The 26,545-nt window shown below is 39.2% G+C and overlaps 1 protein-coding gene across 4 annotated transcripts; it reads left to right on the top strand.

The window, feature by feature from the left end:
* Window positions 1–13,183: 13,183 nt before the first annotated feature.
* Window positions 13,184–25,310, top strand: LOC128700164 (uncharacterized). Of its 4 annotated transcripts, none has more exons than XM_053793150.2 (3): window positions 13,184–13,290; window positions 16,804–17,029; window positions 20,816–25,310. In XM_053793150.2, the coding sequence occupies exons 2-3, from the start codon at window positions 16,835–16,837 to the stop codon at window positions 22,244–22,246; spliced, it is 1,626 nt and encodes a 541-aa protein (XP_053649125.2). In that variant the 5' UTR covers window positions 13,184–13,290; window positions 16,804–16,834; the 3' UTR covers window positions 22,247–25,310. The 4 variants fall into 4 exon arrangements, with proteins under 4 accessions (XP_053649125.2, XP_053649124.2, XP_053649126.2 ...); XM_053793149.2 differs by having other exon boundaries at window positions 13,187–13,290; window positions 16,812–17,029; XM_053793151.2 differs by lacking the exon at window positions 13,184–13,290 and adding an exon at window positions 13,355–13,580 and having other exon boundaries at window positions 16,812–17,029.
* The last annotated feature ends 1,235 nt before the right edge of the window (window positions 25,311–26,545 follow it).

The following is a 26,545-nucleotide window of genomic DNA, read 5'->3' as shown; positions in this document are numbered from 1 at the left end:
GGTCACCACTACTTGGAAAAGACTCGGGCCGGGAGAGTACCGGCGAATAAGAAAAAAAAAACATGGGCTCTTTTTTTTTTTTTTTTATTATCACACCGGCCGATTCCCACCAAGGCAGGGTGGCCCGAAAAAGAAAAACTTTCACCATCATTCACTCCATCACTGTCTTGCCAGAAGGGTGCTTTACACTACAGTTTTTAAACTGCAACATTAACACCCCTCCTTCAGAGTGCAGGCACTGTACTTCCCATCTCCAGGACTCAAGTCCGGCCTGCCGGTTTCCCTGAATCCCTTCATAAATGTTACTTTGCTCACACTCCAACAGCACGTCAAGTATTAAAAACCATTTGTCTCCATTCACTCCTATCAAACACGCTCACGCATGCCTGCTGGAAGTCCAAGCCCCTCGCACACAAAACCTCCTTTACCCCCTCTCTCCAACCCTTCCTAGGCCGACCCCTACCCCGCCTTCCTTCCACTACAGACTGATACACTCTTGAAGTCATTCTGTTTCGCTCCATTCTCTCTACATGTCCGAACCACCTCAACAACCCTTCCTCAGCCCTCTGGACAACAGTTTTGGTAATCCCGCACCTCCTCCTAACTTCCAAACTACGAATTCTCTGCATTATATTCACACCACACATTGCCCTCAGACATGACATCTCCACTGCCTCCAGCCTTCTCCTCGCTGCAACATTCATCACCCACGCTTCACACCCATATAAGAGCGTTGGTAAAACTATACTCTCATACATTCCCCTCTTTGCCTCCAAGGACAAAGTTCTTTGTCTCCACAGACTCCTAAGTGCACCACTCACTCTTTTTCCCTCATCAATTCTATGATTCACCTCATCTTTCATAGACCCATCCGCTGACACGTCCACTCCCAAATATCTGAATACGTTCACCTCCTCCATACTCTCTCCCTCCAATCTGATATTCAATCTTTCATCACCTAATCTTTTTTGTTATCCTCATAACCTTACTCTTTCCTGTATTCACCTTTAATTTTCTTCTTTTGCACACCCTACCAAATTCATCCACCAATCTCTGCAACTTCTCTTCAGAATCTATGGGCTCTTTTTATCCTCCGTAAACTATGGGTTCTCTATTGTTTGTAAACCACGGGCTCTTTTTATCCACCGTAAACTTCGCTATATTCTTTGCAAAACATGGGTTCTCTCTATTATTTATTTATTTCTCACTTTGCTTATACAAATGGTTGAATGACTTCTTAGTATATCCAGGTGACGTGTGACACCAGGTGACGTGTGACATCAGGTATGTGTGACACCAGGTGACTGTGACACCAGGTGACGTGTGACACCAGGTGGCGTGTGACACCAGGTGACACCTGCTTCCATGTTATTTAACAAATAAATATAAATTATGTTTGTGGTAATTTTGCAGCATGTGCGTGGTAATGGAGCCAGGCTGACACATAAGGCTCACACCACCTGCTTCCACTGCAGGAGTTACCACCTTACAAACATTAGGTAGACAGCCCGGAATATAAGGGTCATTTCACCTGCCATAAATGCAGGACTCACAACCGTACAAACGCACCTCAACACCTCTGTAAGAGGATCAAGTGACGTCACACAGCCACATCAGTAACCCAGGAGCAACTAAACCTGTTCTTCCTCCCTGATGTCAACACCGGAACACCTCCAGCATGTCTCAGGTTATCCTGTTATCCTGGCTACCCTCTGTTTATGTTATCCTGGCTACCCTCTGTTTATGTTATCCTGGCTACCCTCTGTTTATATTATCCTGGCTACCCTCTGTTTATGTTATCCTGGCTACCCTCTGTTTATATTATCCTGGCTACCCTCTGTTTATGTTATCCTGGCTACCCTCTGTTTATGTTATCCTGGCTACCCTCTGTTTATGTTATCCTACTAGGACACAGCTTCTGGTGCCAGGACATAACTCCTGGTTCTAGGACACAGCTCCTGATGCTAGGACAGAACTTCTGGTTCTAGGACGCAGCTCCTGATACTAGGACAGAGCTTCTGGTTCTAGGACACAGCTCCTGATGCTAGGACACAGTTCTTGATGCTAGGAGACAGCTCCTGGCTCTAGGACACAGCTTCTGGTTCTAGGACACAGCTCCTGATGCTAGGACACAGCTCCTGGTTCTAGGACACAGCTCCTGATGCTAGGACACAACTCCTGGTTCTAGGACACAGCTCCTGGTTCTAGGACATAGCTCCTGATGCTAAGATAGCTCCTGGTTCTAGGACACAGCTCCTAGTTCTAGGACACAGCTCCTGGTTCTAGGACACAGCTCCTGATGCTAGGAGACAGCTCCTGGCTCTAGGACACAGCTCCTGTTTCTAGGACACAGTTCCTGATGCTAGGACACAGCTCCTGGTTCTAGGACACAGCTCCTGATGCTAGGACACAGCTTCTGGTTCTAGGACACAGCTCCTGGTTCTAGGACACAGCTCCTGATAATAAGATAGCTCCTGGTGCTAGGACACAGCTCCTGGTGCCTGGACACAGCTCTTGGTGCTAGGACACAGCTCCTGGTACTAGGACACAGCTCCTGGTGTGATGAATGGTTTGAAAAACCGACAAGTTGAAGATTGAGACACTTATGCAGCATATGGGAATCTTTATTCAGGAAACGTTTCGCCACACAGTGGCTTCTTCAGTCCAATACAAAGAGGAAGGCGTAAGGAGAGGAGGAGAATGAGGTAATCAGTCCCTCAACCTGGAGTCGATGTGTTCAGATTGATGGACTGAACACATCGACTCCAGGTTGAGGGACTGATTACCTCATTCTCCTCCTCTCCTTACGCCTTCCTCTTTGTATTGGACTGAAGAAGCCACTGTGTGGCGAAACGTTTCCTGAATAAAGATTCCCATAAGAACATAAGAACATAAGAAAGGAGGAACACTGCAGCAGGCCTGTTGGCCCATACTAGGCAGGTCCTTTACAATTCATCCCACTAACAAACATTTGACCAACCCAATTTTCAATGCTACCCAAGAAATAAGCTCTGATGTGCAAGTCCCACTCAAATCCAACCCCTCCCACTCATGTACTTATCCAACCTAAATTTGAAACTACCCAAAGTCCTAGCCTCAATAACCCAACTAGGTAGACTGTTCCACTCATCAACTACCCTATTTCCAAACCAATACTTTCCTATGTCCTTTCTAAATCTAAACTTATCTAATTTAAATCCATTACTGCGGGTTCTCTCTTGGAGAGATATCCTCAAGACCTTGTTAATATCCCCTTTATTAATACCTATCTTCCACTTATACACTTCGATCAGGTCTCCCCTCATTCTTCGTCTAACAAGTGAATGTAACTTAAGAGTCTTCAATCTTTCTTCATAAGGAAGATTTCTAATGCTATGTATTAATTTAGTCATCCTACGCTGAATGTTTTCTAACGAATTTATGTCCATTCTGTAATATGGAGACCAGAATTGAGCTGCATAATCTAGGTGAGGCCTTACTAATGATGTATAAAGCTGCAGTATGACCTCTGGACTTCTGTTGCTTACACTTCTTGATATAAATCCCAGTAATCTATTTGTAAAGTAAAAGGACACAAGTGCAACTAATGTGACATTTATTGTGGCAACGTTTCGCTCTCCAGGAGCTTTATCAAGCCATTACAAACAATACATGGACACAGAGGGTATATAAAGGCTCAGAGTGAGGTGAATACTAGTGAGGTACCATTTCGATGTTCACTAGTGGTAGTAGTAGTAGTAGTAGTGGTAGTGACAAAAGCAATTAATTCGTAAAAGGATATAAAAGCTATTACTTGGGTAACATAAAGTAATAGCTTTTATATCCTTTTACTCATGTACGAATTAATTGCTTTTGTCACTACCACTACTACTACTACTACTACCACTAGTGAACATCGAAATGGTACCTCACTAGTATTCACCTCACTCTGAGCCTTTATATACCCTCTGTGTCCATGTATTGTTTGTAATGGCTTGATAAAGCTCCTGGAGAGCGAAACGTTGCCACAATAAATGTCACATTAGTTGCACTTGTGTCCTTTTACTTTACATATTGTCGGTAATTCTACCAACTTTATTACAGTAATCTATTTGCCTTATTACGTACGCTTAGGCATTGCTGTCTTGGTTTAAGGTTGCTGCTTACCATAACCCCCAAGTCCTTTTCGCAATCTGTATGGCTAAGTTCTACATTATTTAACTTATAAGTGCTAGGGTTATGGACACTTCCGAGCTTCAGAACCTTGCATTTATCTACATTGAACTGCATCTGCCACTTTTCTGACCAAGAGTAGAGTTTGTCTAAATCCTCCTGAAGTTCCCTAACATCTACGTTTGAATCAATTATCCTACCTATCTTCGTGTCATCGGCGAATTTGCTCATATCACTAGTAATTCCTTCATCAAGATCATTGATATATATTATAAACAACAACGGGCCCAAGACTGATCCCTGTGGAACGCCACTTGTTACTGATCCCCACTCGGATTTAACCCCATTTATGGACACTCTCTGCTTCCTGTCTGTGAGCCATGATTCGATCCACGAGAGCACTCTTCCCCCAATGCCATGAGCTGCTACTTTCTTCAACAGTCTTTGGTGCGGAACTCTATCAAATGCCTTACTAAAATCTAAGTAAACAATATCAAATTCTTTATCGTGGTCAACAGCCTCAAAAGCTTTACTGAAAAAAGTTAATAAATTAGTTAGACAAGACCGGCCTCTTGTGAATCCATGCTGAGTATCATTAATCAAGCTATGCTTATCGAGATGGCTTCTTATAATTTGAGCTATAATTGACTCTAGTAATTTGCCTACAATTGAGGTCAGGCTTATTGGGCGGTAATTTGACGGTAACGACTTGTCCCCTGTTTTAAAAATAGGAATTACATTAGCCATCTTCCACATATCAGACACTACACCTGTTTGAAGAGATAAATTAAAAATATTAGTTAATGGTTCACAGACTTCCATTTTGCATTCCTTTAGAACCCTTGAAAAAACCTCATCAGGACCCGGTGACTTATTTTGCTTCAGTCGGTCTATCTGCTTCACAACCATTTCACTAGTGACTGTGATGTTACATAATTTATCTTCTTCTGGCCCACTATAAAAATTAATTACCGGAATATTATTAGTGTCTTCCTGTGTAAAAACCGAGAGAAAATAATTATTTAAAATCGAGCACATTTCATTCTCTTTGTCAGTAAGATGCCCATAGTTATTTTTAAGGGGACCTATCTTATCTCTGACTTTTGTTCTATATACCTGGAAAAACTTTTTGGGTTAGTTTTAGAATCCCTAGCAACTTTAATTTCATAGTCCCTTTTAGCTTTTCTTATCCCCTTTTTAATGTCCCTCTTAGTGTCAATATACTGATTCATAAGATGACCCTCGCCTCTTTTGATACGCCTATAAATTCCTTTCTTATGCCCTAGTAGATATTTCAGCCTATTATTCATCCATTTTGGGTCATTTCTATTTGATCTAATTTCTTTATAAGGGATAAATGTTCTTTGAGCAGCATGTATTGTGTTCAGAAAACTGTCATATTGATAGCTCTCTTCGTTACCCCAGTCAACAGATGATAAGTGTTCTCTAAGCCCATCGTAATCTGCTAAGCGAAAATCTGGGACTGTTACTGAGTTATCCCTACTATCATACTTCCATTCAATTCTAAATGTAATTGATTTGTGGTCGCTAGCACCCAGTTCTTCTGAAACTTCTAAATTATTAACAAGGGATTCATTGTTTGCCAGAACTAAGTCAAGCAGGTTATTACCCCTTGTAGGTTCTGTCACAAACTGCTTCAGAAAACAATCCTGAACTACTTCTAAGAAGTCGTATGATTCTAAATTCCCAGTCAAGAAATTCCAATCAATATGACTAAAGTTAAAGTCTCCTAGAATTACTACATTATCGTGCCTTGTGGCCCTAACAATTTCCTCCCATAGTAGTCTTCCCTGGTCCCTATCTAAATTTGGGGGACGGTATATCACACCTAAAGTTAATTTTTCATGCCCCTCTGAAAATTCTATCCAAACAGACTCTGTATGTGTTACTTCAGACTTAATACCCGTTTTAATGCAACAGTTCAAGCGATCTCGGACATACAATGCCACCCCACCCCCCTTCCCGATACTTCTATCTACTTGGAACAATTTGAAACCCTGAATGTGACATTCTGCAGGCATGTCCCGACTTTTTGAATTAAACCACGTCTCAGTAATGGCAAATACATCTATGTTACCTGCACTAGCAACTAGTCTCAACTCGTCCATCTTATTCCTAGCACTGCGACTATTTGTGTAATATATACTTAAGGACCCTCGTTTCTCTTTATCATTCCTGCTCCTTTCTGTTATTCCACTAAACCTATTACTGTCCTATTACTGTCCTAGTATGGGCCAACAGGCCCATACTAGGCAGGTCCTGGTGCTAGGACACAGCTCCTGGTGTTAGGACACAGCTCCTGGTGCCTGGACACGGCTCCTGGTGCTAGGACACAGCTCCTGGTGCTAGGACACAGCTCCTGGTGCTAGGACACAGCTCCTGGTGCTAGGACACAGCTCTTGGTGCCTGGACACAGCTCCTGGTGCTAGGACACAGCTCTTGGTGCCTGGACACAGCTCCTGGTGCTAGGACACAGCTCACAGCTCCTGGTGGTAAGACACAGTTCCTGGTCCCAGGACGCATAATACAACCACGTGGTGGGTCGATGGGGGCCGCCTGTGTGGTAATTCACGTGACATTGATCTCCCCGTCACCCTCTGCTGCCTTTCGTGTTTGGCGTGCTTCCTTCCTGCTGCTGCTGCCTTCCTGATTCTGCTGCTGCTGCTATTCCCCTTCTTGCTGGCGGTGGTGGCACTGCTGCTGCTGCTGTTGTTGCTGTTGTTGCTGTTGCTACTGCCGTTGCTGGTGCTGCTCTTTCTGCTGCTGCTGTTAATGCTGTTACTACTGTTGCTTCTGTACATCTTTTTCTGTTGATAAAATGCCTTGATATTTCTTGAACGTCTTTTACTGAGTTTTTTTTTAATTCATCAATTTTATTGTATTCCAGCTCGCAAGGATGCAGGGTGACAACAGTTCCTCTGATAAAGTTTACATTTTGCTCTGTCTACTGCCCTGCCGAAGCCGAGGTTCGAGGTTCGAGGTTCTGACCAGAGCTTTGGTAAGAGGGGGGTGGGGGAAGAAGGATGGGTAAGGTTGGAAGTTTGGGAAAAGTTGGGGAGGGAGGAGGGGTAGGTGGGGATATAAAAGGGTAGTGGCCTATCCACTTTGGTGTAATTTGAATATGCGTGTGTGCATATTAAGTGATTTATGAAGAGGTTGGTTATGTGTGTAGGGTATACCTCCTGCCCATCAATTATACAATGCTATATTGTGTTATACCACTGCGTCATTGAATTGGAAGGAAGCATACTGTATAGAATTGCTCACCTGGAGTCGGCCAGCAAGGTAGTGACTGAGGTGGTGTCCTGCTGTACTGTAGTAGTAGATGTAGCGAGGTCAGTTGTGAGGTGTTGGTTGATAGAGGTGGGTCACCCGGAGATGGGGAGGGCTTGTCCGTGTTACTGGACATAGAATGGTTCTGGTGGTATCCATTCTTCTTCTGTGGGGAGGTCACTTAAGATATTGGGACGAGGGAAGTTCTCCTTGTGGATAAAACGTCGAACTCTTTGTTGGAGGGTCATTCTTTGGGATCTGTGGGGAGGGGTGGTGATGGTATAGTCGGTTGTGTTCACTGGTTGGGGATGATTCTCTCTGTCAGGCACGTAGAGTTCCTGCATGTCATATAGTTGTCTCTTAGTAAGTTTGTCTAATCGGACGTTGATTGCAGGGATTCTCTGTTGTATGTGTAGGTCCTCTGATCTGATTCTGTCTCTGAGTCTGGTGTTCGTGATGAAGCGGAGGGCTTTGTTTTGTACTCTTTGGAGTTTGAGCATGTTGGTTTTGGTTGTGAGCGACATGGGTACGCAGGGGTATTCTAGCAGAGGTCTGATCATCATCTTGTACAGGTGAAGTTTGATGTGGGGAGGGGCTGCTTTGAATCGATAAAGTTGGCCAAGGCGGGCTTTCGCTAGGTTTACTTTTTTGGTTACGTGGGTTGTAGAGTTGAGTAATCTGCCGATCTCGTATCCTAGGATCTTGTTTGGGTTCCTTATAGCAATACGGGTACCTCTGATGGAAATGCCCCCTTTTTCTTCTATGGTTGATGGTAAGCACCCAACGGTGATGATGAGGACCTTGTCGGGGTTGGCTGTGATTCTCCATTTTTTCTCCCACCTGGCAGTTCTATTTAGTTCTTCATTCATTTTCTCGATTGCTCTCCTGTGCTTGTTTGCACCAGCTGTAGGGGTGGAGGAGACAACATGGATGACATCGTCTGCGAATTGGGTGATGATGGTGTCGGTATGTTCAGGTTGGGGGAGGTCGTTGACGTATATGTTGAAGAGGACGGGGCTGCGGCAGGAGCCTTGGGGTACTCCTGCTGTTGGCGTGAAGGGGGTTGCTTCTGCTCCATGGAAGGTGGGGATGATTTTTCTTCCTGTTAAGAAGTTGTAGATGAGCCTGAGAAAGGTCCAGTTGTGATCAGGGAGGTCTACGAGTTTGTAAATGAGACCGTCGTGCCAAAGGCTGTCGAAGGCCTTGTGAACGTCCCTGGTGGCGATGAGGGCCAGGTTCCCTTGCTTCTTCAGGCTGGCCACAGCATCATAGATGATGTTTATGGCATGCTGAGTGCTGCGGTGGGACCTGAAGCCGAACTGCCTTTCAGAGAATAGGTGGTTGAACTCCATGTAATAGTTGAGTCTGTTGGAGATTATTCTTTCAAAGACTTTGCCTGTGACTTCGAATAGGGAGATGGGTCTGTAGTTCTCGGGATTGCGGTTGTCCTTGTTTGGTTTGGCGATGAAGATCATCTTAGCTGTCCTGAAAGCCACTGGGAAGTGACCGGATGCCAAGATGGCGTTGTAGATATTCACCAGAGACATCTTGCAGTTACGGGGGAGGTACTTTAGCCAAAGCCGAGTAGTTGTGGAAAATTGCATTTACTGAATGTATCTGTGGAAAATACTGTATATATTTTCCAGAAATTCAGTATTTATATGTAAATAGATGCCCATACTGTATTAATAATATTTATGTCATAGAAAACGGAAAGTCTGCATCTGCACAGATGAGACTCGCCATCTTGGTTTTGAATTGGATACAACGTTAATATAATGGGAAGAATTTTTCGTGCTCTAGAGGTTAAAATTGGATTGACACCTCTCAAATAGGAGGCGAAATTGTTGGATGTGCATTCCTGCATAACTTGAGATATCAGACGACTGGACAAGACAGCTCCAGGAACCTCAGATAAGCTCTCTAGATTTGTGTATAATTCTGGCCAGTGTTTTCATAAATTTAGTTAGTGAGGTTTTTCTGAGTATGATACAACTTAATATCCAGTCAAATTGGTGAGTGATACTAAGAAATATTTTCCTTCTGTTATGTATATGTGAATTTATATATAATCATTTTTTAATATACAGTCCACAAATTTATATATTTACCAGTATTCCTGGTGTATGTATATTTCATTTAATTAATAGGTCCAGAGCAGCTTGTGGTTATGACAGTGGTAGGTATCGAAGGGGGACATTTTTTGCGACCTAGGTGTCCCAAATTCCTACTTGTCTAACTGATAAATAATAATTATTTATGTTCATTTACTGTTATGTACATAATTATACATACAGATAAATGCAATTTTCCACAGTATCATTATTTACATAACAGTAAATGAACAAAGATAATTATTATTTATCAGTTAGACAAGTAGGGATTTGGGACACCTAGGTCACAAAAAATGTCCCCCTTCGATACCTACCACTGTCATATCCACAAGTTGCTCTGGACCTATTAATTACAAATGAAAAATACATCACCAGGAATACTGGTAAATATATAAATTTTGTGGACTGTATATTAAAATAATAAATGGTTATATATACACAATTACATAACAGAAGGAAAATATATCTTAATATCACTCATCACTTTGACTGGAGATTAAGTTGTATCATACTCAGAAAATCCCCCTGTCTACATTTATGATAATAATACTGGCCAGAACTATAAACATAATATAGACATGACTTAGCTGGGGTTCCTGGAGCTGTGTTGTCCAGTCGCCTGATATCTCAAGTTATGCAGGAATGCACATCCAACAATTTCGTCTCCTATTTGAGAGGTGTCAGCCTAATTTTAACCTCTAGAGCACGAAAGTTCCTTCCCATTACACTAACGTTGCATCCAATTAAAAAAAAAAACAAAATGGCGACTGTCCCTTCTCCCCAGGCTCAGTTTCCCATTTTCTATGACATAAATGTTATTAAATACAGCATGGCCATCTATATACATATAAATACTGAATTTCTGGAAAATATATACAGTATTTTCCACAGTAGTAGTGAAATCCACGAGTCTCTTGATTTTTCTTGGGTTTGTCATGGATTACCAATATACCCCTGGCTGTCTTCAAGAAGGCACTGGACAGGCACCTAATATCAGTACCTGACCAGCCTGGCTGTGGTTCGTACGTCGGGTTGCGTGCGTCCAGCAGCCTGGTTGATCAGGCCCTGAACCACCATGATGTCGTGTGGGGGTTCGAAAACTAACTGGCGTCTGTCGTAAGTTAATCACGTTCAATTGAAATTCCCTTCGTATTATTGTCTTCACACTACTAGCTAACTACCCAGACTTCCTTCTTGAAGGCGTGAGTTACGCTCCTCATGAGTTTTATCATGCATTTGAAGGTCAGTTTGAGAAGAAATCCATAATAAGTGTCTAGCTTCGGACACGAGCATGTCCTACTTGACACTCATAGAGCAAAGAGTTTTATTTTATTCACGGAAAGCGCTAAACCCGTAGGAGAGTCATTCAGGGTTGGCCCAAGGAAGGGGAGGTTAAGTTCTGTTCCTCCGATGTTATAACAGCTTCCTCACCGGCATCAAGGCGCCATCTGCCTTGAGGTACATGGCCCTAACAGTTAATCATTTGCAGTACAAGATGTTACATTCCTATGAAAATAAAACTTTCAATTTCAGTCCAATTAAAATATGTTTCAAGAGTGTAAAACTACTCAAGTAATAAGCCACATTCGCTTCGTTTGCAGTTGATTTTTCATCGTGTTTTCAATGGGTTTTGAGCAAAAAAAAAAAAAAAAAAAAAAAAGGAGGTCCACAGTGATTTTAAGAGGTCCTCAAGGAACTAGTAGAGTGAAAAATATTGAGAAACAGTGAATAACAGTCTTCTTATAATAAGAGCATGAATTGAAGAGTTTGGGTAAATAAGGCTCAGTACCTAGAGTTTACCTGTGAGTTGTGATGGCCCTCTGAACCAACAACAACAATTGAAACAACTATAACAACAACCACAACAGCAACAACAACAATTGAAACAACAACTGTAATAACAGCCACAACATGTAAAGTAAAAGGACACAAGTGCAACTAATGTGACATTTTTATTGTGGCAACGTTTCGCTCTTCAGGAGCTTCGTCAAGCCGTTACAAACAGTACATGGACACAGAGGGTATATATAGGCTCAGAGTGAGGTGCAGTACTAGTGGTAGTAGTAGTGACATAAGTTGTAGTAGTAGTAGTAGTAGTAGTAATACAATATGGTAAAACAATTAACTTGCACATGGAGAGCGAAATGTTGCCACAATAAAAATATCACATTAGTTGCACTTGTGTCCTTTTACTTTACATATTGTCGGTAATTCTACCAACATTATTACAACAACCACAACAGCAACATCCACAACAAACAACGTCTTGAAGAATAAAACGAGCTGGTGTTGGTGGAGTGCAGATGTCTCTTGCTATCTTCTGCTTAGAGCAGCGGTGTCGAATTTTCTGTTTCTTCCCCGGCTATGATTGTCTTCCTCACAGTGCTTCTGACCATACAGTAGCTCCTATGACTCCGAAAGTCTGATATTGTTGACTCAGGTGGGAGTGTGTTGGTGTCCAGCTCTGTTGGGGTGTAGCCAAAAGGGACCGGTCCACCTGACAATTGGGAATTTATTGTTTTTCTTTCCGATGGAAACCTTGTTTCACTTATAATTATCGCTCATATTTGGGTTAATTTAACTGTGCTGCCTAATGACTAGTTTATTGTGCATCCATGCTCATCCTGTTGGGTTTGTTAAGGCCACTGACACCTCTCACTCTCTCTCTTATGCCTTATCGAGCCTTCTTTCCCGATAATAATACTAGTAATCTTCATCTCTACGAGTACATGTACAGTATATACAGACGGAGAAGTGATATTGTTCAAGACTGGGCCATGAAAGAAAAGTGAAAGGGAGTCCTATTATAAATAGAAACAAAAACTAGAAGTTACCAAGTTAAATGGGGGACGTCCCTCTCCAAGCCACAGCAGAGAGGGACGCCCTCACCCTCACCTGAGTTTAGTAACTGGTTTTCCACCAAAACCGTTAAAGGAATATCCGCACAACGGAAAACTGGAACTGGCTAAAATTGAGTCAATGAAAGGTGCCCCTCCTGTAATGTGCCCGGCGGGCAAAGTAAGGTGAGGACAAGTGTCTCAGAGAGAACGGGCGAGATTTATCACTAATGCTCAGGTGAACGCGAGACATTCATACTCGACGAAGGCTGGCAAAAAAATCACTCATCTTGTTGGTAACTCTATAATTTGTTCATGATTGTAGCCAAAGTATAAACGTAAGTAACCATTCTACAGAATTCATTACCTTTGTAACTTGTGAGCTCATTACCTTTGTACCTAGTTCAGCTATCAAAACTTTGGGGGCCCAGTCCCTGGACCCATTACGTACCTCTGTAATCTGTAAATACCTTTGTAACTTGTCATGATTGTGACCAGACTTACCTGGAGTTCATTACCTTTGTAAATTGTGAGTTCATTACCTTTGTAAATTGTGAGTTCATTACCTTTGTAAATTGTGAGTTCATTACCTCTGTAACTTGCTCAGCTATCAAAACTTTGGAGTCCAGTCCCTGGACCAATTATGTACCTCTGTAATCTTTTGACTACCGCCCACAGGATGGGTATGGGGTGCATAATAAACATATTAAACTAACTAAACTTGTTGGTAACAAGCTTTCTGGACTCCCGGGAGTCAGGGCTCAATAAAGCATAAGCTTATGTGATCCTTAACAATCCCCAACAACAACAACAACAACATCATCATTATCTGAAGTTATTTTTATTATTTTTATCAAGCTTACAGAGACTACATTGTTGTTTGAGATCTTTAGGTAAAGTTATATAGTTTCCTTATAATTTTTTTATGCGTAAATTCTACGGAGAATACATTTGTGACCATTTCATTGGATGAGTTAAGAGCATCTCTAAGCTCACTGCACAGTTAACGAATAAGAAAATTTAAGTAGAAAAGTCAGTATAACCCATAGCCCCTCAAGGGAGGTACGTTGATGCCTCTAAGGGATTCTTGATCCAAGGAACTGGGTTTATCCTGCCTCCTGGATTCAACCTGATTGTCTTCTATTCTCATATCATAATGTTTGGCTTTAGTGGCTTGTTCTAGGTTAGTACGCACTTATGTTATTGCATAAGAACATTGTAAAAATCTTAACTTGATTATTATTTACTCCAATGTATTTAATGCTTCCCTAATTATAATTAATAATAATATATAATCCATATAGATCTAGTAGTTGTTTTGAATATGAGTATATCTACAATAATTTATACAAGAAAGTTATAGGAATCTGGCTACATTTTAAGACTACAACTTGAGTATTAGTGTACACTTTACGGTACGGTACTGTATGTATCTTCTTTCAGCTACTGGTATGACTATCCCATGAACCTCAGGTATGCATTAAAATGTATGGTTATCCTGGTGGTCACCACAGTCTTAGGGCCATATGACTCAAAGTACTACCTGAAGCTGCATCTGTGTAATCATACCATTGCCCACTATTTAGATTTCACATAAGCTAAAGTACTATCCCAATGTGCTGTATGAGTAACCAAGTACACTTGTTGACTTGTTCATATTTCTACCATAAATGCCACCACTCCTGTGAGTGCAGAATGAAAAATAATGCAAAATTAGCAGCCTAGTATTCTGAAGCTCCTCCAGTCTTTGATGCTGCTGGTATGGAATTAGCATATTCGGTTAAGTTGTAAATGCAATGGGATGTCTCATTGATGTTTCTTGTAGGCCACATTTATCTGCTGGCTTTCTCTATAGTTTAAATCCCTTCTGGAATCTACTGTTTTCGGCTCTTCCTCTTGCATAGAGGAACCGTCTTATGTTCCATTTGCCATTCTTGAACTTTTAGCAGCATTGTCAAAGTGTAAACCTACAGCAGCTGGGCCATGGGATACGGGTATCTGTTTTCATGCTTCATCATTTACTCTTCAGCATTAAACATAATTATCGCTTCAGTAATATTTGGTCTACAGGAGTGCTCAGTATACAGTGGATGTTTGCTATGGTCCTTCCTTTTTTAAAACCACACAATATCCAGAGTTGTAATCCCTCGCATTATACACCCAAAGCTCTTATTAGTTTAATTTGTAAATTAATGGAATATATGCTTAACAGGAGAGCAGTATTTGGAGACAGCTGCATATCCCCACATCATTTTGGATATAGGAGTGGTCGTTCTACTGTTGATTCTCAACATGGGCTCAATACATATGTTCCAGAAGTCTGTAGTTGGTTTATGGTGGCAGTCATTTTTTGTGACAGAAAAAAGGCTTATGATGTGATATGGCATTATCACATCTTATTTCAAGTACATTTTTTTTGGCTAATGAGGCAAGCTCCAACCTTTCCTCAAGGCTTTCATGACAGATCAACACTTTAGTATCTGAATCAATAACAGCTTCTCTGTAGACTTTGTTCAAATTGAAGGCATTCTTAGCACAACCCTATTTCTATTAGCTAATAATGGTCTAGCTTGATACTAACTTGAGGAATTTGGTCCTCTTTATTTGTTAATTATTTCTGCCATTGTTTGCAGTTGGGCACTCTCATTTTGCTTGCTGTCCTTTCAGAAAGTTCAAACTTCAGTACAGACACTGTGACTTTTTGATTGAAACTGACTTATGCCACTTTGACTTTCATTGTTAGCTCATAAGTTCATGTTTCACACTACTGTACTTCCTTTTCAGCCTTGTAGCACTTTATGACCTATACTGGTTTGGCACATTTTGTGAAACTAATAATAATAATAATTACCTACGCTGTAATGATTTTCTTAATGTTATTTTATTTCTGTAATATTTCCCTTCCAGTTTAGTAGGAATGGTTTGAGACTAGGCTGTGGAGGCAATTATCCCTGAAACTATTATCATGTTTATAAAGATACATACTTAAATACTAGGTGATATTGCTTAATTTTGTTTTAATTGATGCATCTGTTTTCAGCATAGCTACCTGGTACATTATATAATATGGTATATCAGTTCCAGACTGTTTTTGATTGTATTCAATACATCAAGGGCTTTCATCCATATATTTTTCAAATTCTTTCATTGTTGATAGTCTGCATACACATTACTCAGCTTGGACCCTTTTTTTTAGGGTTTTAAAAGAAAAAAAAAAATTTAATTAATGAAAAGAGGCATCAGTCTGTTATAGAACACTGTTTGATGCTGCCAGAAAGTAAAATAAGTAAAATGGCTTCATTTCTTGTAAGATAATGGGGCACTTAGAATTGCAGTTTAATTTTGAATCTTAAGTAAAAGTTATCTGCTGTATCACCTAAATTACTGAGAATGGTTGAAGTCCCTTGATTTGTATTCCTGGAATGCAGGCAAGAAAGATACATGATAATATACACTAATCCTAAAAGGATTTGCATGCAGAAATCACTTCCTATGAAAGCAGGAGATGCAACATCTCCCCAATGAAAAGCAGGGGTGCATGAGTACACTAAGAGATAACATAATAAGTGTCAGAGGCCCAAGACTGTTCAGCTGCCTCCCAGCATACATTAGGGGGATTACTAATAGCCCTTTGGCTGTCTTCAAGAAGGCACTGGACAGGCAGTTAAAGTCAGTACATAATCAGTCGGGCAGTGGTTCATACATTAGTTTATGTGCAGCCAGTAGTAACAGCCTGGTTGCTCAGGCCCTGATCCACCACGAGGTCTGGTCACAGACCAGGCCACAGGGGCTTTGTTCCCTGAAACCCTCTCCAGGTATACTCCAGGTGTACTGCATTCATATAAAAAAAATTCTCCCATAATCATGAAGTTTAATTATATATTGATATTATTTTGTTACACTAATATTTAAATATATTTTTCACTACTGCATTTGATAATTAATACCAGGTGAAGAATTATATATAAGGTTTTTTTCACTTTATTTTGGTCTTTGGAAGTGGAGTCTAAAGTGCAGAAATAATGCTTAACATGTAAAAGTACACAAGTGCAACTAATGTGACATTTTATTTCACTCTCCAGGAGCTTTGTCAATGTTTCCTGGAGAGCGAAACGTTGCCACAACAAAATGTCACATTAGTTGCACTTGTGTCCTTTTACTTTACATATTGTCAGTAATTCTACTAACATTATTACAATGCTTAACATGTTCCATGAAGCAATGTCAGAGAAAAGAAGGATGTTTTCCAGTTGGCTTTGTCTTCACAGATCTTCATGCCTTGCCAGATACTAGACATTATACTAAAGTATCTTTGCATTTGTTCCTAAATAACATTTGTATATGAAGTCATATGATTTACTTTAAATAAAGATAATATCCAAGCCCTAACATACTAAATCTCTTAGTTTTTCAGGTAATATGAAAATATTGTGAAGAATGCCACCATTTAAACAAGTTGTGAGTCTGCAGACATTTACGCTCAGAAAAGTGGCTTATCTGATCAGGCGACTCTGTTGTGACCACAGTCTTACAACTGATGACTTGATACCAGTAGTAAACCATCTACATATCTTCCTTCCTCCACAGATTCAAGCTTCAGTTTGTCATACACTTCTTCATGAGTCACATAAGGTATGTTATGAGTGTAGGTGTGTTGAGTCATATAAAGTTCCTTATATACTTAAGTATAGGTCGAGGTTCTAAGGCCATTTCCTCTATAAATAAGACAAATAAGTAACACTGGAGTACTGTATTTTATTAGTAAATATTTTCTAATACACGTAACATCTTGGAACAGTCACATGCTGGAGGCATCAGCTCAGTGATGTTTCAGTCAGTGCATCTGACCACAGTGTTCTGTCTGGGTAGCAACAAGTTGGCTAATACATATGTTTGACATGCTAAAATTACCATATTTCTGAACAACATTATGGAAAACAGTGATCAATAAAGATTCAAGGCAGCATCACATATACTAAGGTCTTGATTAAAAGTTGTCTGGCCTTTCCCCACTTTATTAGTTAGTCATATGAGCCTCAGTAAATTACACATGTTGATCATGTTTCTGCTGCATGGGTACTTGTGCTCTCTGAGGAATCTTGGGAATACATATCAGATCAAAATTGGGTATGCAGCTGCTGTATGGTGCCCATACCTGAAAAATATGATCAGACAGAAAAAAGTCCAAAGAAGTTCTACAAAATGGATCTCAGAGCTAGAAAATGAGTTATGATTCATGAAATCATAATGACACGATTGCAAACAAACCATACCACAGGCGGGGTTAGAATCCGCGACGGTCTGGAGTTTTGAGACTCTCTGATCGCAGGTTCTAACCCCGCCTGTAGTATGGTTTATGAGTTATGATGTAAGGATGAAAACTCCTTTAAGGGGTTTTGCTTTGATGAGCTTCCCCATGAATATAACAAACATGGTAGTTTTTGGTGGGCCATGGTAGTGCACCTGCTGAGCAGACTATAGAGTTTGTGGCATTCATCACTAGAAGCATCTTGTATTTATTTGACTCCCCATTATATTTAAAGACCAAATAGTATTCTGTGACTGGCTCCTATAAAGTAAGTGTAGAATGACTTAAACTTTATTTGTCCATTTTTGAAACATAACAGTTTGTGATATTGCTAGTTATTGTATGCTTAAGGCTACCTGATTGGCAAACTGATGTGGTAAAAAGGACAGTATATTATATGATTGAGATAAGAATCCCCTTAAGGAATAAATAAGCATGAGAAGTTTGAGATAAAAATAAGCATCAAAGAGCAGGTGAATTTTATTCAAAATCAGGGATTCAAATCATGGTTAATTTCTTTTGAAATTAGATAACATAATTACCAAGATGATCTTTGGCATCATGCCAAAGATCATCTTGGGTTTTGGCAGTACCAGAATTGTTCTAAGAATTCCTTACTAAAATATTCTCGGTTGTATATTTATTATACAGTGGTCCCTCAATTATCATCCATAATCCATTCCACAAAGTGGGACTATTATCGAAATAGACGATTTTCGAATCAATTTCCCCCATAAGAAATAATGTAAATACAATTAATCCGTTCCTGACACCCAGAAGTATTAAAACAAAATTTTTTTTTACATGAAATATAGATGTAGTACATAAACAATACAATGGCACATGATGAATGAAACATTAACAGCGTAACACTTACCTTTATTGGTGATTCTTCTTAGTGTATGGAAGACTGGAGGAGGAGAGACATTGAATTACTGTTTGGAAGGGGAATCCCCTTCCATCAACACCTCAGGTACCAAGTGCTTTTCTGGGGTTACTTCTCTTCTCTGTTTCTTAATGCCACTAGGACCAGCTTGAGAGTCACTGGAGTCCTGTCTCCCCAAAACACTGTCCAGAGAGCTCTGTTTCTGGCGTCTCTTTAAAACTTCCTTAAAATGGGCCAAATCTCTGTCACTGTACAAGTTGCCGATATGGCTTGCAACATCCTTCTCAGGGTGATGTTTCTCCATAAATCTTTCCATCCTACCCCACATTTCAAAAATCTCCTTAATTTCTGAAGAAAGCACCTTCTTCCATCTCTCTTCCTCCTCCCCTGCAGCAAGATTCTGAGCTGTGATCTGTTGCTCTTCCTGCTGAAACTCTTGCTTCTTTCATATTGTCCAATGATGTTTTTCTTAAATTCAATCGTATTTCTCACCTTTACCAAAGGTTTGGCACTAGGAGCTTTCTTTGGAGCCATGGTAGCTTATTTAGCACTTGCAAGCACTAAAATGAATGGAATACAGTGGACCCTCGACTAACGCTATTAATCCGTTCCTGAGAGCTCATCGTTAGTCAAAATAATCGTTAGTCAAGTTAATTTTCCCCATAAGAAATAATGGAAATCAAATTAATCCGTGCAAGGCACCCAAAAGTATTGAAAAAAAAAATTTAACACATGAAATATTAATTTTAATACTCACAAACTGAAGAAGACATGCACAGTTACATGACACTTACCTTTATTGAAGATCTGGTGATGATTGATGGGATGGGAAGAGGGGAGTGTGTTGATGGTCTTAGTGTTTAGAAGGGGAATCCCCTTCCATAGTGTTTAGAAGGGGAATCCCCTTCCATAGTGTTTAGAAGGGGAATCCCCTTCCATAGTGTTTAGAAGGGGAATCCCCTTCCATTAGGACTTGAGGTGGCAAGTCCTTTTTCGGGGTTACTTCCCTTCTTCTTTTAATGCCACTAGAACCAGCTTGAGAGTCACTGGACCTCTGTCGCACAACATATCTGCCCATAGAGGCCTGTACCTCCCGTTCCTTTATGACATTCCTAAAGTGTTTCACAACATTGTCAGTGTCACCATTAAACACTTGTTCAGGTTTCAGTCCTTCACTGTCTATGTACTCCTTGAATTCCTGCACATATTTTTCAGCTGCTTTTTGGTCCAAACTGGCAGCCTCACCATGCCTTATCACACTATGTATGCCACTACGATTCTTAAATCTCTCAAACCAACCTTTGCTGGCCTTAAATTCACTCACATCACCACTAGTTGCTGGCATTTTTCTAATTAAATCGTCATGCAACTTCCTAGCCTTTTCACATGTGATCGCTTGAGAGATGCTATCTCCTGCTATCTGTTTTTCGTTTATCCATACCAATAACAGTCTCTCAACATCTTCTATCACTTGCGATCTCAGTTCCGAAAACATAGTTGCACCTTTGGCAAGAACAGCTTCCTTGATTGCCGTTTTCTTGGCCACAATAGTAGCGATGGTTGATTGGGGTTTTGTGTACAGCCTGGCCAGCTCGGAGACATGCACTCCACTTTCATACTTAGCAATGATCTCTTTCTTCATATCCATAGTAATTCTCACCCTTTTTGCTGTAGGGTTGGCACTAGAAGCTTTCTTGGGGCCCATGGTGACTTATTTTGCAGGTGCAATCACTAAAAAGGCTGTGATAATATGAAATGTTCCGATTGTATGCTTGGAAGCGACTGCGATGGCTGGCTGGCTTGTAAACACTGGCCAGAAGTGGACGCGTCTCAGAGGGAAGGAATAGTGTTGGTCGAGTTTTTTAGCGCTAATCGAGGCAAAATTTTTGCGATAAAATGTATCGCTAGTCAGATTTATCGTTAATCGATGCCATCGCTGGTCGAGGGTCCACTGTATTATGAAATATTTTGTATGAACACGCGAGGGGACCGTCGCTCACTGGTAAACAATGGTACACTGGCTGGGAACGGCTCAGAGCCATGAGTACGCGTCCAGGATGAAAGACGATTAGCGAGTTAACGGACCATTTGCGAGCCAATGTTTAGACAAAATAACGGGACTATTTCCGAAATGGACAACTTTCAGGCCAGACGATTATTGAGGGACCACTGTAATACAGTACAGTACTATACTATGTACATAATACAATTTTTTCCTTTGCAGATTGTGTTCCCTGAACTACTCAATCAGAATTACCTGTTCATTTGTACACAGCTGCATGCTGAGTACATATGGATCAATGATAGTCGAAGTGTTATGCCAATGTTGGAGGACTTGGATGGGCGGAGTGTTAGAACACTCAAGATGACTGGCTCTAATGGCCAGTTGGACTTTGATTTGGAGTCCAACACCTATGATTTTCAGCAAATTATGAAACTTGAACCACTTTATAGGTTTCTTAGAACATTAACAAATCTAACAACATTGAAATGTTCTCAGCTGTGTAATAACTTTATGCTTCAACTTTTATCAAAAACTTGTCCTCACTTAGAAGAAGTTAGCATTGAAATGTGCACTGATGTAGATGATGAAGGAATATTCCACTTAGGTGGTCATTTTCCATCTCCAGATACATATTTTCAAATAAGGAGAGGCATTCAAATACCCTCTAAGTCTGTTTGCACAAAACTCAGAAAGATCAATTTAGAGTATACACTAGCGTGCACAGCCAGTGCAGTGATGTTACTTCATTTGTGCCCAAATATTGAAGAACTTATGGTTACACCTGATGTTAATATAGGAGATGTGTTTACAACATTACATGGTATTAACCCAGACAAATATGAAGAAGTTACTAGTAAATACTCACTTAAAATTTTACATACATACATGGAACTTGATGAAAATGTTTTAGCATTGATTGTCAAGACATGTCCTTACCTACATGATGTAACATTAAAGTGTAATGGAGTGGAGAGAAAAGATAGAAATTTTCTAGCAAATTTACTTGGTCTAAATCTTAAAACCCTCAATGTTATGAACTGCAGCATGTCTGCTCTAGTATGGTATTTGGAGAAGCGAGGAAGCAATCTGTCATCCTTAACTATTCAACACCTTACCATGGCACCTTTAAGTGTGACATTCACTAGAACTCACCTTCAGCATGTAATACAAACCTGTCCAAATTTGCAGAGCTTTACATTAAAGCTTAACAACAATCCAATTCAACCTGATGTGCCTTATTCAGTATTTGGTTCCCGTTTATTGTATTTTACGACCCTTTCTCATTTGACTCTGGAAGGCACAACAATCACATCAGATGATCTTTCAGTATTAGTAAGTAGGTGTGAATCTTTGCGTGAATTACATATTCTTTTTCATAATTTAGACATGTTAGAAGATCATGTACTGTATGATCTCTTGGCTTCTGGCGGTTTACACAACTTATGGACACTATTCCTTCATCGCCCAATGTTGACACTAGCTGGTCTAAGAAGATTACTTTGTGAATGTCCTCAGTTACATACTGTTGGACCTCTTTCTTCTTGGGCTATAAGTAAGAAGGATCGAGAAGCACTGCGTAAAGAAATTAGGAATAAGAATTGGGACTTAAATGTTGAGAGTCCTGAGATGATGCACATGTTTATACTTTGAGATATAACACTGCACTGCTGTTTAAAGACAAGAACATTATCACCATAACGTAATTGAAATACAGTGCTTGTAGTACAGTATTATCATGATAGCTTCTCCCTTGTTAATGTGTATTCATTTATTTTATTAATTCAGCAACAGTATCTTTGTAGGCCAATCAGTTTTTATGTACTTGTCTCACTTCATAGTTGTAGCCAAAAAAAATATTCAACTCAGTTGCTTGCACTTTGTTTAAGCTTTCTTATAGTTTCATAGCACTCCATATTGTTACATATTTATACAGCAATCAAAAATTTTATATTTATGTTCATTTTTGTATCCAGGTCATTCCATAACCAAATGGACCAATTTTAAAGATGAATTCTGCCTGACCATCTCCAAATTTGTTGAAACGTTATGTATAGTTTCATATAGGTTTCAGATGAAATTATATGGAGTTTTAAATTCAGGTATACTATAGCTTGGACAGCAGGCCCCTCAATGTGAGGGGGAGGTAACCAAAACTGTCATTGATGCAATCACAACAGCAGGTGTTTTATATAAATTAAGTATTCATAAGTTATATAAATTTGGAGAAATATCAGTTAGATAAGAATAATGCTGTCTAGTGGACATGACTTGCTCACCAATGGTAGGAGGTTGGGCACTGCTTGTGGCCCAGCAGCTGGAAAAAGGAAGGCCTCACAAGTGAGGTTTGGTGTTCGAGAAAATCATCAGATGGAACTATCCAAAATTTGTGCATTACTTATTTTTTTAAATTTATGGAGCACAATATTAATTCTTTTTTTCCCTTGCTATAATTCACCAAAAACCTGCAATTAGAAGAACCTTATAATGACACTTCATCTTTTACAAGCTTCAGGAGATGCCAAAAACGAAATGATCCCATGCATAGGAAGCTGCTCTCACACTTTTTTCAAACTGGGCAGAGATGACTCATACAGATACCATATAGAAAGATGCCCCCGGCACCATACATGAGGACTGCGAAATGACTTTAACAGTTCACTGTATATTAATGAACTGTCCTATCAGAGAGCATGTAGAATTCACTTTCAACATCTTCAACACACTCACAGTTCTCCTCGCTGAAAGTCTTACCTTTCACAGAGACTCCCGTTGTGACTTAAATTTTTTTTTTTAACAAATTAACCTTGTGAAACAAATATGATTTTAATTTTTACACCATCACTAACCCTCAGCTCCACTAGCACCTTTTCTTGTCTCTTCAACCAACTCTGCCATGTGACTCATACAGGTTTGGCATTTGTTTTTAAATATAATAATCATAGTAATAATTATAATTGTAATAGTAATAATAATTATTTGATGAATTTTCTAAATACAGTATTTATCTTGATAAATTTACAACAATATGAATATAAATTATGTAAAGAAAACTATGCCATGCGACATGGCATTATGATACTGATTCATTGTCAGTATTTGGGCTCTGATTATTTATTGGTCTTAAAATTTGAGGACATTGTTGCATCAAGTAATGCCAGCAATAAGTACATATTTAAAAGATAATTTGAAAGAAATTGTCGTATCTATATTTAATGTCAAAATGCTAAACTTACATTTGATATCATTACCCTAACCAAATGAAATTGAACTAACTTTTAGAGAAAAACATATGTAAATGGGTCTTGCTATGTCAAGTACCTGTGCCAGAGATGAAGCCTCATTTTGATATGATGCCATGTTGAGTACCATAGTTTGTGGGTCATTTCATCAGGAATTGTGAACAGCATTTCTTCAGATTTAGACCCCTCATGGGGTGTATATGGGCCAACATCACAGTTAATTAACTAAATTGTTAGCCCATATGCACTTTAGGTAGCAGAAATTTGTTATTCATATGAGATGCAGTGGTCCATACAGTATGGCATTGGCATGTGGAGTCGTGACATTCCTCACAACTCTGGTAGTAGCAGATTTACTTAATTGTATAATGCACTCTCATAGCCCAAAACCTGGGATTCATCGAAAAAACCGACGTTAGCCAATATGCAACTCAAGATAGTGGATTTAAAGTGGTAGAAGTGCGGTTTGCTATTTTCTCGTGATGCTGTGACCAGATGATATGGTACCTGACATGGTGTCATGCCAGACAGGTCAAAATCCTAGAGGAGGTGTGTAGGGCTGAAATATTGCTTGTGATTGGTACAAGTCAGGTTTAGTTATGTATTGTATGCATCTAAAATATTACATATTAATATGTTGCCCCAGGATGTTGGTTTCTTGACCTATGTATTTCCTTTAGTATGTCCATATGCAGTGCTGCATTTCTGTTTTCAATTGCTCATTTTTAAACAATGGAAGGCCCATATCATATTTACATTTTTTGAGTTGTATGAAGCCACATTTTCAAATTTAATGGGAGCTTATACTTCCTTTATAACATGTGCTGTAAGAATGTTTTGTATGTGATACAATGCAAATACTGTACTGTCAATGCTAAATATGCATAAACTATCCATACAGTAGTGAACATGTCTTTACTAAATTATGCAGCATAACATGTGTGCAGTTATAAACGAATTCTTTATAAAAATTATACGTATATATAATATATATATATTAATTAATCAGCATAATAATTATACTAATTTATCTTCAAACAAATACAAAAGATATGTTGGAGATTGAAGAAATTACAGGAAACTTTTATAATTTTTTCTAAGTAAAAAATACAAAGATTGTTGTATGACACACCTGTGCCCAATTTTGAGGGCTCTGTCCTCCCAGCCAGGCTTCCTTGTTGATTGCTTGATTAGTCAGGCTGTTGCTGTTAGTGGCCCAGAAGTATATAACCTGGTTGATTTTGACAGAGGTAGTAGTGTAGTTTCTTCATGAAAACTTCTACTTCTGCTTGGACAGTATTTATATCTTCTGGTATAACATTCATGGAAAGTTCAATGTGCTGTATATATAGACCAAATTTATTATATAAAAGTTTATTTGCCTGTTGCATGAGTGGGGGTATAATTACATGGTTTATTTATATTTAAAAGTAAAATTACTTTGTAAATAGTGATGTAAATAAAATTCCCTGTTATCTCTAGTGTATATTTTACCCTGAATTTTAACTTAATAAATTGTACACTGCTATATATAATTGCAGCTGGTTACTGGTTAATAGCAGAGGCACATTAGGAAGGGTCGTTTTACAAACGTCTCTTGTCTTCTAGGCTGAAAATGTTTAAACATTGTTTGTTAAATATAACAAACAATCAAAAGGCCTTTTGGAATAAATATGTACGTATTTTGATGGCTTGTTATTTTATGCAGAGAAGCATACTGTCACTCTGCCTTGGTGGGAAACGGCCAACGTGTTAAAAAAAAAAAAAAGCATACTGTTCTCTCTTTTTTATCCTTCATGTATTCATGATGACATAGTTTTAGTGTTTTCTTGTGAATATAATACTAATACTCTGCCCACAAATATTATTTTGATTCAACATGCTAGCCAGAATTACATTATCATGCTCTTCAAAGGGGATGCCTTGATAATGGTTAGGGGCTCTTGATCCCACAAATTGAAGCTACCCTCCTTGAATCAAACCTGATATTTCCCTTTTCTCAGACACTGACTTACTGATTTAGCACCTCCTGTGAATGTAATGTATGACCCATATGGGTTTAGAGCTCAAGGGAGGTTCCTTGATGCTGGTGAAGGGCTCTTGATCTAAGGAATGAGACTTAATCTCCCCTTCCTTGGATCAACCCTGTATGCCTCTCATTCCCAGGCAATCTCTGAGTTTAGTACATTCTCCTGATTATAATGGATTCCCCAATGATTATATAATAATTCTTTAACAAACAAAGTGAGCTGCACTCTGTGATGCATAAGGGTTTAGCGCTTGCTTAATATAATTTAAACAAGGGAAGAAATTGAATATTTGGGATTCATTTATATTACTGTAACATTCTCTTAAAGATAATAATAATAATGTTTCACTTAATTATAGAAGGTCCATAGTGATGTACATGACAGGCAAATACAGAACAGAATTAGCTAAGACTACTTACTTACCACAATTAGCTGATCCATATAAGAAATCTTTGTATCAATGTGTATTTTATTGAAAAAAAATATTATTATTATACAAGACTACATAATTGTTACTCATGGGTCTAGTACAAGGTATTGACAGCAAGTTAAAAATATTAAGATACAAATCGCAAAATTATTTCATTAGAAGTTAAAAATTATAATTAAGACATTAGTAAAGATTGAATGATAGTTTATGAAATTACGATAGAAGATGAACTTACAATACTTCTCAAGGA

The sequence above is a fragment of the Cherax quadricarinatus genome, chromosome 74, assembly GCF_038502225.1.
Source record: "Cherax quadricarinatus isolate ZL_2023a chromosome 74, ASM3850222v1, whole genome shotgun sequence".
Taxonomy (NCBI): Eukaryota; Metazoa; Arthropoda; class Malacostraca; order Decapoda; family Parastacidae; genus Cherax; species Cherax quadricarinatus.
Note: the sequence above shows the minus strand (reverse complement) of the source record. Positions and strands in the feature narration are given on the sequence as shown.